Source organism: Mauremys mutica, chromosome 4 (genome assembly GCF_020497125.1).
Source record: "Mauremys mutica isolate MM-2020 ecotype Southern chromosome 4, ASM2049712v1, whole genome shotgun sequence".
In the NCBI taxonomy this organism is placed as follows: domain Eukaryota; kingdom Metazoa; phylum Chordata; order Testudines; family Geoemydidae; genus Mauremys; species Mauremys mutica.
Genome location: NC_059075.1, coordinates 108821797 through 108837336, shown reverse-complemented (window position 1 = coordinate 108837336; position 15540 = coordinate 108821797). Strand labels below are relative to the sequence as shown.

General features: G+C 49.5%; 1 protein-coding gene across 3 annotated transcripts in view; it reads right to left on the bottom strand.

The window, feature by feature from the left end:
* Window positions 1-815: 815 nt before the first annotated feature.
* The window catches only part of DUSP8 (dual specificity phosphatase 8), a 107155-nt gene continuing 92430 nt past the window's right edge, over window positions 816-15540 (bottom strand). For all 3 annotated transcript variants that reach the window (XM_045015049.1, XM_045015048.1, XM_045015050.1), the window contains 4 exons: window positions 14865-15031; window positions 11369-11528; window positions 10628-10751; window positions 816-9978 (listed from right to left, as the gene is read on the bottom strand). In XM_045015049.1, the coding sequence (XP_044870984.1) occupies window positions 8850-9978; window positions 10628-10751; window positions 11369-11528; window positions 14865-15031 (1580 nt within the window). In that variant the 3' untranslated portion in view covers window positions 816-8849. The remainder of the gene's footprint in view (window positions 9979-10627; window positions 10752-11368; window positions 11529-14864; window positions 15032-15540) is intronic.

The window sequence follows — 15540 nt, the reverse complement described above, 5'->3', positions numbered from 1 at the left end:
CTTAGTAATTCAGTAATTGCTTCGCAAACACCAACTAATTTATGCTCACAATGACCAGGGGAGGCTGTTACAATATCAGGCATTGCCAGATCAAGAGGAAACTGGGAGTGTTAAACAACTCCTCCCCCTCTCATTTGGATGGGGCATAGTTGGATGGGGTTGCATTACAAAAATGTAAAACAGATACCACTAAACCTCCTGTGTTCCTGTGGCATTTGGAGTGTAGTGCGTTCTGCCTCAGTCATGACTAGGGTCATCCCCACCCCTCCGCGGGTCCAGTCCGAAGCAGAGACTGGCCAGCTTTTCACATTCTGTGGGTGGGCTTTGACGGCCTATGGGCATGCCCAGATCATGCATTTTAAAGGGACCTTTATAGTCATCTAGTTTGATCTCCTGCATAGCACAGGCCATAGACCCTCACTCAGTAATTGCTGCATCGAAGCCTAACTTGCGGCTGAGCTAGCGCAAGAATCCAGTCTTCATGTAAAGATGTCAGGTGATGGAGAATAAACCACATTCCTTGGTAACTTGTTCCAATGGTGAATCACCCTCACTATTAAAAACATGCCCCGATCTCCAGTTTGAATTTCTCTAGCTTGAGCTTCCAGCCAGTGGACCATAGGTGGACAGATCTTCCAGCAAGGCTTACCAGGGCCGATGGATCCCATGCAAACCCATTTCCATGCGCAACAGCCATGAGTTGAGCCCGCTATCCCAAGAGCGACTGTTCAGGATAGGATCCCATGGCACCCCCCGCACGATGGTCTCACCATCAAAGAACAAAGCCAACACCGGCTGTTAAAACATCTATGTGGGCATTTATTACAACATGTTGTTCCAAAGTACAAAAGAAAGGAAAAGAAAGAGGGTAAAAAAGCACTGCTGTTTACAGCCTCCGGTAATAAATAAATAAAGACAGGGCAGGGCAGAGCTTGTCTCTCAGTCCTGCCAGGCGCCATCGGACTTCAGCATTGGTGTAACAGGCAGGAGATGAGTTTGGTTTCAGTGACTAACTGAGAAGGGAATGGAACACAGTGGGCTGGTTGCAAGATACTGTCTCCCCACCTAGCACTTAGGATGCATTCCAAGTGCCCCTGTCTGTTCTGGACCCAATCTCTGTGCTGAGGGGCGCTGTGTGTTTGCTACATTGGTGCTCTCCTGTACGGTATTGCACACCTCCTGAGCAACATCCATGGGGGGCTAGGAGTGCTCAGCCCCCTCAGGCCCCAAATCCACAGCATTGTCTGCAGAGCAGGTGATCCTCATTTAACCCCCTAGCCATTGCTGCCTGGAAATGCACTTGAGAGAGGAAGAATGGAGCCCAAACTGGATTTCTAGAAGAGCTGGAATGGATTCTACATATGGCTCCTGAGAAGAGGATAAAGCCGGAACTGGGTTTCTCTGCTCCTTTAGGATAGATTTTGAGTGACAAAATAAATTCAGCACAGCAAAAGGGAAAGACGACTTCTATCTAGAATAAACCACACTCATGTCAGAGATGATAGGCCATTGCGTGGCTTCTCTTGGAAGGGCAACATTAATCCCCTTGATTTAAAATGACTTCTAACTGGACTGGCTAGTTAAAGAGATAATATTTGATACTGTGGCACACAGAGAATTCCCTTCCTATGGGACTGATACTTTCTCTCAGGCCTCCTCCCCACCCTGTTGATTGGGTACTTGTAGGCTTCAGGACGAGTCCAGACTATGGGTACAAGAAGCAAGTGCCAGGTTCTGGCCACCACAGTTACTCGGAAATCTTAACTCTGCTTCCTGTGAATTCTTAATGCTGGAAAACCACAGTTATTTCTGCCAGCAATGCATGCACTTATGGGGCCATTCCCCCTCTCTTCTTGCATCCTTATCATTCTTAAGAGGCTAGTGTGATCAGATCTCTCTTTGCCCGTGGGCTGGTCTTCCACTAAGCCCCTTCTGGGCAGCCTGGAGCTCTGCTGCTCTAAAACTGAACATCCTCATTCCCCAGAAGGTGTGGCTCCTTGGACAAAGAAAGATCATCAGGTGGCAGGGAAATTGAACCCAAGAAAGCCCAGGATTGCTCCCCAAAGAAAGGTGCGGTGACTTTGGGCGGCATGGAGAATGCTGCCAAAATAGCTGGTGATGCCAGGCCATTAAACTATTCCTGGTAAAGATCAACGTCCTGGATTCAGACACCAGAGTGGGGAACCCTGAGAGCATGTGTGCACTGACTGTTTCCTGAAAACCTGGTCAATTTTCCTTTAGTTTTATGTGTGTGCCTTTGAATTCTCCATTCCTGCTCCCTACAAACTTGAGTAGACTCCAAGGTGTGTGGGTGTGGGTGTAGGGGAGAGAAAGGCATTGCCCTGGGCTTTGGTGGTTTCAGAACCTCTGGAGGTTTCACCCTTTCAAATCCACTCACATGGGCCTACCAGTGTGTGTGCCTTCTCCAGGACAGCTAATGAGCTAGGCCTGGCACAGTATAGCGCAGCCAGCCCCAGACTGGTGGGGCAGAGACAGGGTTGAGGCAGGTGGGGAATGGAGAGGTGGCTGGGGGTCTGCACTTATTCACAACAGAGAACCAAAGAGCAACATACAAAGATTAAGAAGAAAAAATTACATAATAGTAATAATAATAATAATAATAATTAATAAATACTTAAATCTATAATTCATAGATTGCAATTACAACACTGATAGCTTATTATTGGTAGTTTAAGAGGGAAGGCAGAAGGGGTTTCTTTTGGGTGTAGGCTTCCTATAACAGAGACATGACAGGGATGCATGGCCAGAAAAAGAAACAAACACAGAGAGACGAGAGATTGGGAACACAGCACAAGCTAGGAAAATACCTTTGGGCTTCAGTGTTGCCGACTCCTTTCCTCCCAGGATCCCTCCCTTGCCAGTCCTCTGAAGCTACAAAAGAAATGGGGATGCTGCAGCGTGTCAAGGAGTTAGCCAGGTATGCCTGACTGCGTGTGGCTCAGCCTCGCACTCCTTTAGAAGCTGGGACATATGGAGCATTCTAGAGGAGGGTCATCTGGGTAGCTTTACTGTCTGCCCTTAAGAAGGCTGAAAATCTACCAATTCACACCTGCACTCCAAGCAATGAAGCTATTGCAGGAAATGATTGGATGATCTAAGCAGCAGGGCACCAATCAGATGCTTTATAAATTCATCCGATTGTCCAATAGGGGGGCTCATTTACTCTCCTTAGGGCCAATCCTGCTCCAATTTAAATCAATGGGACAGAGTCTGATCTCACTTACCCTGCTGTAAATCAGAAGTAACTCCACTAAAGGCAAGGATGATGCATTCTGGCTGACAGAGTTCATTAAAGAGACGCAGTAAGGGATGGGGACCAATTAGGCAACAGATAAAATCCTCCAAGGTAACTAACCTTGATACAAGAGACAGAAAAGATCTATTCAGCCATGTAGGGCTTGATCCAAAGCCCAGTGAAGACAATGGGAAGACTCCTATTGAGTTCAATGGCTTTGGATCAGTCCTACCACTCGAGGCTAGTGCAGGAATCTTCCCTTAGAGGATATTTTTCTAGAGTTTTAGCTTTAAAATGCTCCAAGTGAGAACAACTCCTCTCACAAGGACCATCAGAAAGGGCAGGGCAAATGCAAGCATATTCACAACACTGATGAGATGGGTTATAAACGCCCCATGGCTCTTAAAACCTTTGGCTTGGTTGCAGAATGGACAGCAGAGTAGATGTCACCTCAGTGTGTGCAGAGACAGAGCTGCTGAAGGGCTTTGCTGACAGTCTAGGGTTGAGGGAGACTAGACCAAAAAACGAGACCCCCATTTTTGCACGCACCACAGTAGCTGTTTCTCTAAAATGCCACAAGATGGCAGCTGTTCAGAGCCCTGCTGCTATTTCTGAGCAGGCAGCTGCTCATGTCGTTCTTCACTGACCCTGTCTGCTTGTTGTTCGTATTTATAAAGGTTGAGATTGCAGTGTCAGGCTGAGGATGGCCCGGATGTGTCCTACAGCACACTCTGCAGTGACTTCATGCAGGACTAAGGGGCTGAGCCCCATCACATCTCATGTCATGTCTGTCATTAGGTTGCGTCTACACTAGATTTTTAACCCCCAAATTTCCTACCATTGCAGCTCTAATAGTGGTATTAGTGCTGGGGGGTAATAATGTAGAGTAGGATCCTGTGTACCACCATGTCATCCAAGTCCACCCAAGTCTTGAGGGCATAGTGGTAAAAATGCCAATGCCTTATCTACTCTAGAACTCCACTATAGCTATCATGGGTGGAGCTGGACCAATGCTAGCAGTGGTGGTAAGACCTACTGCAACAGGAAAAGGAAACTCTTAATTCTCTCTAACGCTGTAAGGTTAAAAGATGGGAGACAGCAACTCCGGGCCGAGCTGGTGCTGGCAGCTATGGAATGCCAGCTGTGGTGGAAGGGGAAAACCCCTTACAATACAGAGGCTAGCAGAGACCCAGGGAGGAGACCGTGGCTTTGGGGTGCTTTGCAACTGCTGTGGCTCATACTTCTCCCAAGCTTCAACCAATAATATATGAATGGGAGTGAGGGGTTGCCTGGAGGCACCCTCATTAGCTCCTCCCTCTGCACTGCAATGCAGCTGGGTCACATGTCATGGAGGGGAAACTATCACGAACTTCACAGCTGAAGAGGTCTCTGTACTAACTCCAGTTCTAGTGCACCAACCCTTGGAAGATCAAGGGCAGACCCTACATGAACAGATTTCTGTGTGACTTGCAGAACAAGAGTGAGTCATTTACTGCTAAGCAGCTGGATGGCTCTTCCCCTTGTCATAAGGCAAGTATCCTTTAGGACTGCTGATCAATACTGTTGAAATGGTCTAAGAAGCTGTGTGTTCTCTATGGAGACACTTCTGTATATGACAGCCCTGCTTTCAGGTCAGGTGGACTGCAACAAGGATACAAATGGGGATTCTCCATTTGTAGTGCATGATCCTGTGCTAGGCTTATGGAACATCGGTAAGATGTGAACATGGAAACACTGTCCTGCTAGCATATTTCACAGTGTAACCTCTTGCTGTCTGGGACTGACCAGCCAATTGACCTGGCTTGGCTGAGAATCTCTGAATTTATATGTTGAAATTTAAAAAGGGGGGAAAAATGTAGACAAACATTTGTTCTCTTTTTTTGTGACTAGCTCTAGGGCTGGCTGGAATTTTTCAAATTTCACTGAAAATGCAGCACAGAGTGAGAGAGAAGAAGATTGGCAGCCCCAAAAGGGTTAAAACATGAGACAGGTCATATTGCAGCCAGTGGTTAGTGGGGTCTCAGTGGTTAAAAGCTCAAGAAGCCCTTTGAAAGCTTTTCTTTGTTATAAACCTCCCGATCGAGCCGGGATGCTATGTAATACACCAGTTCCCTTAGAATCACTGCCTCCCCATTGTCTCCACACACCATATCTCTATGCTGGATGGGAATGCAAGAAAGAAAGGGGAAGGGTTCCGCCTACCTCCTAAAAACAGTAGTCGGCAACACTGATGCTGATTTGAGGTGCTCACTAGAAATATGGATGCTGTGTTTTTTGAGAGAGAGAGTTAAAATGAGTATCTACCCCCCCTTTCAAAACAGCTGTAGGAAAAAGAGGGATGGGATAGGCAGAGGGATCCAACCATCATCAAAACTTGTATTTTATTAATACTTCAACATGGCAAATCAAATGCATTTAATCACTCAACTTTCCCCTCCCCCACTATCAACTCCAGCACATTTTGGGGTACCAGAAGGGATTATTTGAGGTTTCCATGCTTCTCACTTAACCCCTTTAAAAAAAAAATCAAGAAGCCTAATGCCAGTCATAAGCCTCCTTGGAGATTCCCCTCTCCCATCCGCCGAGGACACGCGCACATCAGCAGAGACAGACAATGATCATAAGGAAAGTGACAATCTGATGCCACCAGAACATTAAAATTATTATTGCAGCTCCTCACGGCTTCGGTCTGTGGTTAAGTTTTAAACCTGAGATCATTATTTTTGTTTTGTGTAGTTTGATTTGAAAATAAACACAAACAAACACAAAAGAAAAAGAAGGGAAGGTGGGGGAAAAAAAAGAGCTGGGGGGATCTAAAAATCACACACAATACACACATGAACAAAAACCCCTGAGGTATTGGCTTGGAAACCAGCATGATACTAAAAGGAGGAAAGCTACAGAGAGCGAAATGTGCTTTGCAGTAGAGATAGATCTGTGCCCATATCACCAAGCAGCGACTCAGCAGCAAGGTCTAAGCATCCCGCTGCGTGGGAGAAACACAGTTTTGGGGGTGAGGGCTTTGTTCCCCTTTAAAACAGGGACTTTCATAAAGGGGAGAAGCAGCCAACAGTGTCTGAGAATCAGAACAGAAGCCACTCGCGGCCCCTTTGTCATTTTTCTCTTGACCACGCTTGCTAACGTAGGGAAGCTTTCTGCACTGTGTGCTCATTGGCCTCCTTGAGGGCTCCCTCTTGCACCCTTGGCTTCAGTAACAGCAGAACCTGGCCCTTCCTCAGCACCTGTGTTATCGTAAAGGTCCCACCTGGGCCCGACGCCACCTCTAAAAAAATAAATCAAGGGAAGAATCCCACGCAGGAGGCCTTCCCTAGGAAATCCTCACTCTTTACTCACCTGAACTCCCAGAGGGAGACAGGTTTTTGGCAGGGATTCCCTTGGAGGCTGGCACCATGCCTTCTGCTGGGTAAGAACGAACCATCATTCGCTTCAGTTACTCTGAAAAGGTCAATTAACAGAAACTCTCCGAAGCAAAATCCCAGGAAAAAAACCAGGAAAAGAAAAAACAGTGAAACCAATCTTCTTAGCAACACACCTGAGTATGGGAGGATGCTGCTGCAGGTGGGTGGGTGGGTTTGGAGATAGGGGTGGGGTAAGGAGGGAGTGGCTTATCCTCATATTGATATCCCAAATATTGGGTTTGGCTCTTAGCCTTTCAATGCATTTCCTGGCGTTTCCTCTCTCTCTTTTCCTTCCTGAAGTGCCCATTCAGTTTGGTCTTTCATTGGTTTCACCTGTGTCTTTGGACTGTTTTCCCTCTGCCCCATGTCACTTGCACGCCCACTGGAGCCCCAGTGCTGGATACGCTCCCTGACCATGCGTAGAGAACTGGTGCTGGAGTACTGAGCAATGCTTTATGCTAAGCACTCAGAGGTAACTGTCTAACTATCTTGCAGTGGGAAATCTGTCGCTGTTCTCAGGACCCCCTGGGGTTCATTCTGGTACTACAATAAATAACTCCATTTGTTCCTAAGGATGAGGCCTGTATTTTCCTCCAGGGTGCAGTCCCTCCGGACAGCCATGTGGAGTAACACTGGGAGGGGGAAAGCAGGGTCTCAAGGGCTTTTCATCACAATCTCACCCATGCACAAGGGTGAGAAGTGTTCCCTATTTCTCCTGAACACTATCGCCCCCACCTCCTCCCCAGAAGCACCCTGAGCACGTGGGAAAGGCAGGTGCTCATGGGAGTTCAGCCCCCACAGAACCCATCGAGCACTCAATCTAGGGAGTGATTTTTTCTCCAAAAGGACCCAGTAACCCCCAAATTCTCCAACACAACCCAGTATGGGTTGCTGCCTCTTTAATGAAAAGCCTCCTCTCCTCCCTCATTCCCCACATCCCATCCTCTGTTTTTTACATAGTCTCTCCCTTCCCCCCTGGTTTTTCCATAGACCAATGACAGCCCTTCTGTCCCAAAACTGGGAGAGGGAAAGATTCTATGGCTTTGATGGAGACAAGAGAGAATCAAATAGGAACCAAAAGGTAAAGCAGCAGCTTTCAGGAGAGAATTTCCTGCTCAGTTTGTGTTGAAAGAAGATGTTTTGTTTTGTTTTTTAAAAAGTGCATGAAAGATTTTTCCTGCCCAGTTTTTGCTTTGCGCACAGGGAATGGGGAGTCCGTGTCGCCGACGTGCGCTACAGAAGGAGTCACAGGCCGCGGATATTGCTTAGAAACTCGTGTTTCAGATTTAAATACCATAGACAGTAAAAATAGAGCTGAACGTACCGCCCCACAATGTCTGCAAATCATTGCCAGAATGAACAGCTTCAATAAATTAAAAACAAAACCACTGAAATATTATTTACGTCTCAATAAAAATTGCAGTAAAACCATTTACCTTTTTCTTTGTGTGGGTTTTTTTATATTATATATAATATATATTTATATATGTATAGGGCTGCGGTAGTGCAGCATTATTAAGATACTTAGCCAGAAAAAACACAGGCAGAGCATGCTTAGTGCACCAGGATGAGAAAAAGGCTGAGGGGGAGGAGCTAATGCAAATGTACCCACCCCACCCTTGGGAGGGAGCCACCTACATTCCATCCCCCACCCTGGTACAAAAGGACGGAGAGCTGGAGTGAGCAAAGCCTCTGCCATTTCCCATTGGTCAGGATAACGCTCTCTTCTAAATGAAGACACCCCTACTTTTTGACTGCACATCTGCAGAGAAAATATTAAACCCCGCTCAGAATTTTAAGCTGAGAATGACACCGCTGGGGTGCTCAGATATGACGAGCATCTCCTCTACTTCAGTCAAAGATCCGCTCTTCCATCACCCCAGCGAGTCACTTTCTGCCCAGGGGGCAGAGAATCCAGGGGTGAAAGGGTTAATAGGCTCGTCCCTCCCAAAAGGGAATGCAGCCAGGGTGGGGAAGGGGAAAAAGAGAGCAAGGGGGAGGGGCACTAAGCATGCACAGTCATGTTTCCTGACTTTGGATTCATTCATCTTTGTTTCATTTTGGCGTGTGTGCACCTGCGAATACACACACGGGTATAAATACTGTCCCCTCCCCACCCCCACCTGGCCTCTTCCCAGTTAAATATCTCACTCTCCAATGCCCCAGGATGAATGTCAGGACACCTCAATGATCTCCATGCTGCCCGAAAAGCTAGACTGTTTGCCTATTTTGCCCAGGTCTTCCCGGGACCTGCCCTCTGACATGGTCTCCTCGAACTCCATCTGGCAGCTCCTCCTCTTGAACTGCTTCTCTGCGGCAGCATCCTCGTGCCAGCTGTGCCGCCCGTCCCTCTGCTCCGCCCTCTGCTTGTCCCTCAACCTGATCTCGCAGCTGCCCTGCAGGGTGCTGCAGCTGAAAGAGGAGTATGAGGCAGCACTGGCAAACAAGGCCCCGCTCCCTCCGCCACTGCCGCTGCCCACTGCCGAGTCTGTGCCAAAGTACCAGGGGTTCTCCGACGACGGGGTGCTGGGTGATTCCAAATGCACACCCCAGGCGCCTACCCCCCCTCCGCCGGCAGAGTTTGGTGCCGCAGCTGGCTGTGTGGGCTGCTGTCCCACGCCAGGGAGGCTCAGCCGCAGTGTCTGCTTGAGATTGTCCTCCACGCTGGTGCTTTTGTGCATGGCACACACCCCGCTGAAATTGAGGCTCATCCCGTGGGCAGGGGAGCCTGCCTGATGCCTGTGTTTCCGCCTCTGCCTCACCTTGGCTTCCAGCAGGAAGTCCGGCCCACTGGGCCAGTCGGGACTATCCGGCACGGGCGAGAACTGGCACAAGCCGTTAGGTCCAGAAGGGCTGTCCAGCTTGCAAAGCTTGGGGGCTTCCCCGGTGTCAGCGGGGCCTGGGGTGTCCTGCCTCAGGCTGGGGGAGTAGGCTGATTTGATGTCCAGGGAGAAGGAGCGCTTTAGCCGGTTGGTGTCTTGGATGCGCTCCGAGGACAGGTGTAGGCCGTTGAGTCCTTGCTGTAGTGCTGTGGGTGAGACAATTTTGGGAGCTCCTGCTGGCTCACTGCGGGAGGGTGCCAAGCTTGTGCTTTTCGATATGTCCTCGGCCTTTTCTGAGGTAGAAAGCTTCAGGTGCCTGTTGCTCTCAGGCACTTCAGCCGGGTCTAGCTGGGCATCCCCCTCACTCCTATCACCTTGGGCCTTCAAGGCCTTGAGGAGCTTCAGGCTCCTCTCGTACTCCAGGAGCTGGCCCAGGAAGTTGAAGTTGGGCGATATGGATGGGCGCCGGTCTTTGACAAACCTGCAAGGGTAGACAAACAGATGGGGTCGTCACCTGGTCTTTGGCCCACCAGCTAGGCTACCTTAGCTCTGCCGGCCTCCTCAGTGGGAGAAGCTAGTGCATTCTACCAAAAGCTCAGAAAGAAACAGGTGATGGGCTATCCACAATGCCACAGGGCAGTCTGCAGAGAAAGCCAGGACTGCTCAGGCTCTAGGAAATTTACCACCTCACTCTACTTTCCCATGGGCAGCCCCCCACCCCCATGGCATGCAGTCCACTGTGATATTTCAAAACTGCTCCTGAAGGACAGCCCTCCACCTCCCATGAATGTAGGGCAGCACCAACCTGCTGCTAGGCCAGCCTACACCAGCTTTCAACCTAGTAAAGGGTTTTGCTTCTTGAAGCTGAGCCATTCATTTCCTTTGACTGGGGAAGCAATGAGGGGTGTGCACGGGCACTGCTCTGTGGTAGGGCACAAAGCATATACCCCACCCGGGGCCCAGTGTCAGCCTAGCAGCGTGTAATCCACTAGCACTCAGAAAATTCATTCAAAGCAGTGCTTTGAAACCCTTTCTGACAGCTTCTCTCTGCCTGCGCCAGCCTGCTTCCCTTTACTAGAGCAGGGGTACATTCACGTACTTCCTCATTCCCCTCATCCAGTTGCACCTACCTGTAGGCATCGTCTGAAGACATGCCCATGGTCTTCATGATGTAGGCGATGGCAATGGTGGCTGATCTGGAGATCCCTGCCAAGCAGTGCACTATCACTTGGCAGCTGGATACCTTGGCCTTGTCTACAGCATGGTACAGAAAGAACAGCTTTCAGAGGGGTGCCCCTAGAGGCTGGACAGAGTCATTTCATCCTCTGTCCCTGTGTAACATCTTTGTGAGGCTGTATGTCTAGTGGCCAGTGCAGAGGAGTGGGAGGCAGGACTCCTGGGTCTCCCCCTGGCTTTGCCAGTGACTCGTTATGTGACCTGGGCTAGTCTCTGCGCCTCTCGGTGTCCCCATTTCCCCATGTATAACATAAGGACACTGGCCTTTGTTTCTCACTGAGACCCTCAGATAAAAGGCTGTCTTACAGGAGTGCAAAGTATTATCATTTGCACAACTAGCTGGCTGTGGCAAAGGTCACACTTTCAAATGACTTTGATGCTGGTTGAGGTGCCAGGTTTTCTAGGGGAGGAAAGGCTTCTCCTAGTGGCTGAGTGTGCATGTTTCACTGTGGGTGAAGGGACAAGGGCTCTCTGGACGAAGAGAGGAGTTGGGGGAAGAAAAGCCTGGGTTTTGTTGGCTGGGACAGGCAAGGAGTGAAGAGTCCAGCTCTCAATGTCTGGGGCCACCACAGCAAAATCAAGACTGGAGCTGGAAGAAGTAAATAAAGGCCCAGATTGCCAGGGAGATGCCTCACCAATGAACTCAATGGACTTGTCCAGCCAGGGAAGCAGCTTCTCACAGTAGTTGTCATTGACAGGAATGCGCATGAAGTGACTGTCACAGATGAAGTCTGGCTTGGGGCAGGAGTTGCTGGCGTTGAGGACGTAGCTTATTCCATTCTGAGTCATCAGGTCCTGGTGACAGAGAAGATACAAGCGACGTGGGCTCAGGCAGTACAAAGCTGGACCTTCCCATCTACACTCTCATAGGCCTCACGCACTCCAGCGTGCTCACCTTGCAGTTCCCCACAGCAACTCTAGTGCAGTTCAAAGTAGCAACATGGGGAGCACCAGCACAGATGAGCCAATGAGGAGTAAACCATTGTCATATGGACCTGCTCTGAGCATGGGTAAGCTGTCTGCAGTCTCTCTGCACTAATTCTTCCACCATTGCTCCCGCAATGTACTAGAGCATGAGGTTCTCACATTTGGGGTCCTGATCAGGTGTTGGGGGTGCTGACCACCTTGCCCTTCCCATACTGGTAAAGAGAAGTGGGTCCTGGGTAGATAGCAGGGAGAGTGCTTGGTGGGGTCCTGGTAGGGGAAAGACTGAGAACCCCAGAGCTAGAACAATGGTGGGAAATTTTAAGGAAGAAAAACAAAATAGCCTAAGGGTTACATCTACTGTAGAAGAAAGCTTAGAGGGGCCAGGTTCAGGGGAAGAGAACATCTTACTAGCAGAGCTAGTATTCATTGAATGTAGTCCTCTTTTCTGTTCCCAAATCACCTGGGAACAAGTCATGATTTCCCACAGATTTGTTCACTGTTTGAAACTCTCCACTCCGTGGTTTACCGGAGCCATTTTCAATCTATAAGAGACCTGTAAACGGTTTGCTGCTGGTATCATTCCTAGCACAGGAGACTGGCAATTCAGAACATGAGCTGTTTTGTTTGGGACACATTTAGGTTATGTGATTTCCTTTTGGGATGAATGTAATCATGGCTCTGGAGTGAACTCTTTGGACTAGCCAATTGAGAAGTAGCTTTCCATGAGTGTTCTGCCATAGTCATTACTAGTCATCACTTCTTCCCAACGTTCCTGCCAGTAACCTGACTCGCCTGCATGCTTACAGAAAGTGAATGAAAAAGTCAGAGGGCTAGTTCAAAATGTCAAGTGAGTGTTCATGGATCATTTCTTGCCATGTTCTGCTCATTGGGCACACGTATGTGACCTCTCATCCTTCCCAGAGACAAGGCTAGATTCACCAGTGTGCATGGCCAGAGCAGCATAAAACAGCCAGAGCGTAGTGGTGAATATGACCCATTGTTCCCCCTGAGAGCTGAAATCCAAGCCAGATTATGTCCAAAACAAGGGAGATCATCCATACCAAAGATCCAATAGCTCTAGTCCTACGAACGCCTGTTCTGTGCTATTTCGGGGTGAGGAAGAGGCACACAGAATTGAATGGAAGGAAGGAGTTGAGAAAGAAATAAAGGTGTCATAAAATAGATAGTGATTAGGGAAATGGAGAGAGAAAAGAAACCTCCCTCCTGCCCCAGGCTGAGCCCTGTGCCACGGCAGCAGTGAGGTGCAGAGCTGCCATATGAGGTTTGCGTAGGGTGACCATACGTCCTACTTTGGCCAAACAGTCCCTTTTTTAAGCCCTGTCCCGGCCATCCCAACTTTTTTTTTCCCCCAAAAGGAGGCATTTGTCCCGTTTGCTCTTGCTAACTTGATCAGCTGGCAAGGGCAAACAGGACAAATGTCCACTTTTGTCAAAAAAGTGGGGTGCGGTGCAGAGGGGGAGAGCAGAGAGGGAGGAGGCAGGGCTGCGGGGGGAGCAGCATTCCAGCATGCGGGGGGACCCGCTGGGTTCCAGCAACTGGGCAACAGCCTAGTGTGTATGTGTGTGTGTGGGTTTCCCGTGACCGGCAACAGCATGGGGGTGGGGGTGGGGACGATGGACTTGGGCAACTGGTTGGGGGTGTCCCGTTCTCTTTTGGGGAAATATGGACACCCTAAGTTTGCGTGCTCACAAGGGATCCTGCTATCCCATCACAGAGTATTGTTCTCTGCCAGCTCTGCACTCTAATGCCCTAGATTATGAAGAGGGAGTGACTCTTGTCCTCAATAATGACCACTGCGCAGAGGGAAGCAAACACCTCTCAGAACAAAGGGGTGAGCAAAAGGTCGTGCTGAGATGGGGTGGAGGGCAGGGTTGAATCCTAGTCAGTCCGACGCCTGATGTAGGGCTCTCAGGGGACACGGCCAAGATTTCCTCCCTGAATTCCATGTAATTCACCCCACGGTTCCTATCCTAACTAAGCTTACATAAGAGTCTCTTCCTCAGCAGGCTCCCTAGAAGCCTAACCTCAGCTGCTAGGAGCCAGCCCAGCTCCTGAGCTCACATTCTTGGCATTTTTCTCTTTCATTTCCTTCTACTCCCTGTATATAAAAATTTCTCTCTCCTCTTTCTGGTCCACCCCCATGCTCCTGTCAGATGCTTCTCCCCTGGCCCTCTCCCCAGGCGAGAATGTCTGACTGGCTCCCTCCTACCCACGGTAGGCGCCCAGCGGAATTTTAACTACAATTTCTGTTTCTTTCTTCTCTCATTTATTTTTTTCTTCTCTTCAAACAAAATTCCTTCCCCGAGGTGACATCACTGCCCAAGCATTCCGGCACCTTTAAAAGGACAGTACCCCTCTTTTCCCTCCGCCCTTCTCTTCCAGAAGCAAATCTTTGTCTATTTCCAGGCCTCTTTAAAGAGGTCTTTGCCTTGGACTGTGGCTGCTGGCCCCTTCCCCACTCCCCCCTCAGGATTAAACATCTCAGCTTAACCCCTCCTCTCCCTCTGGCTGCCAAGCTGGGCCTGGAGCAGCTGATGTCAGCTTTGGCAGCCCAGCTGGCAGGGGGGATTAGTGGGGAGAAGCTGGCTCCCTTGGTGTGAATCTTGCAGGGGCTCCCTTGGGGCGAGGCACCCTGGCAGCTCCTTCTTCTTCTTCCCCCCTTCCCAGCTCCATTGTGCCCCTTCTGTCTCTTCTCCATTGCTCCTCTCTGCCCTTCCTGGATTGGATGCCACTCACCAAGCCCAAGGAGCTTAAATTTTTTCTACGTGCATATTCTTGGCCATGCTCCCTCACCCTTTGCCACCACAGAGCATGGCAGTCAGGGGAATCGGGCAGCTCCCCTAAAGTTGCAGAGGGATGGCCGGTCCTTCCTCACACATCCCTTCAGGACTGAATCAAACCACAACAGGACAACACCCCTGCCAGCCAAGAACTATGCAAGGTTCCTCCTGTGGATGCTCTCCACCCCCCTAGGCCTTTGTATGTATGGTCCATATCCTTAGCTCCTTATTCACTCCAAATTGGGCAGGACAAACCATTGAATGTTACATATGCATTGTCCTCAAATGTGAAATGTACAACGAGCTTCCCCCATGTGCCACCCCGATCAGATAGGCCTGTTCGAATTGGTAAGGGGCAACAGCAGTGTGGGGCAGGCGTGTCTCCCCACCAGCAAGACCGTACCTTGTTTAGGACATCTTTCTGGGAGCCCAGGTAGAGATGAGGCAGGATGCGGGTGGGGCCAACATTGGCCACTGGCAAGCACGGCTGGGAGATGCTCATTGGCAAGATGGCAGCTGGTTTCCCTTCGCAGAGTCCTGGGAAGCAAGAGGAGAAGGTGGCAAAGCCCCCTGCAGACAGAAGGAGGAGATTTAGACTATGTAAACTCTCCAGGACAGAGCAGGTCTCTCATTGGGTGTCTGTAAAGTGCCTGGCACAATGGGGTCCTGATCATGGTTAGGGCTTCTTGGTGCTAGAATAAAACTGGAAGAAGATACCGACAGTCAATTATAATCAAGCCAGCCCCATAAGAGACCTGGTGTTAAACTGATTGTAGGCAACCAAGTAGCTTAATGATGGCCATCAGTATCAACTTACAGATAAATAAAATATACTGAAAGTGCAGGGAGGGGCTGGGGGGAGGCAGAACTAAATAACCTATGTTAGAATTTGGCCAGGACCCCACGGCTAATCCTCTTTCTCGTATAAATACGTCCATGGGATTTTTAGTGGCTACAAGCGATCAGTGCCAGGATTTTAGATCTGATCCAAATGACAACAACTCTAGCAGCGCAGTGGTTTGCTAGCACTGTGCTGGGCAGTGGCTCAAGGGAAGAGGGTCAGCTAGGGAACATGGCAA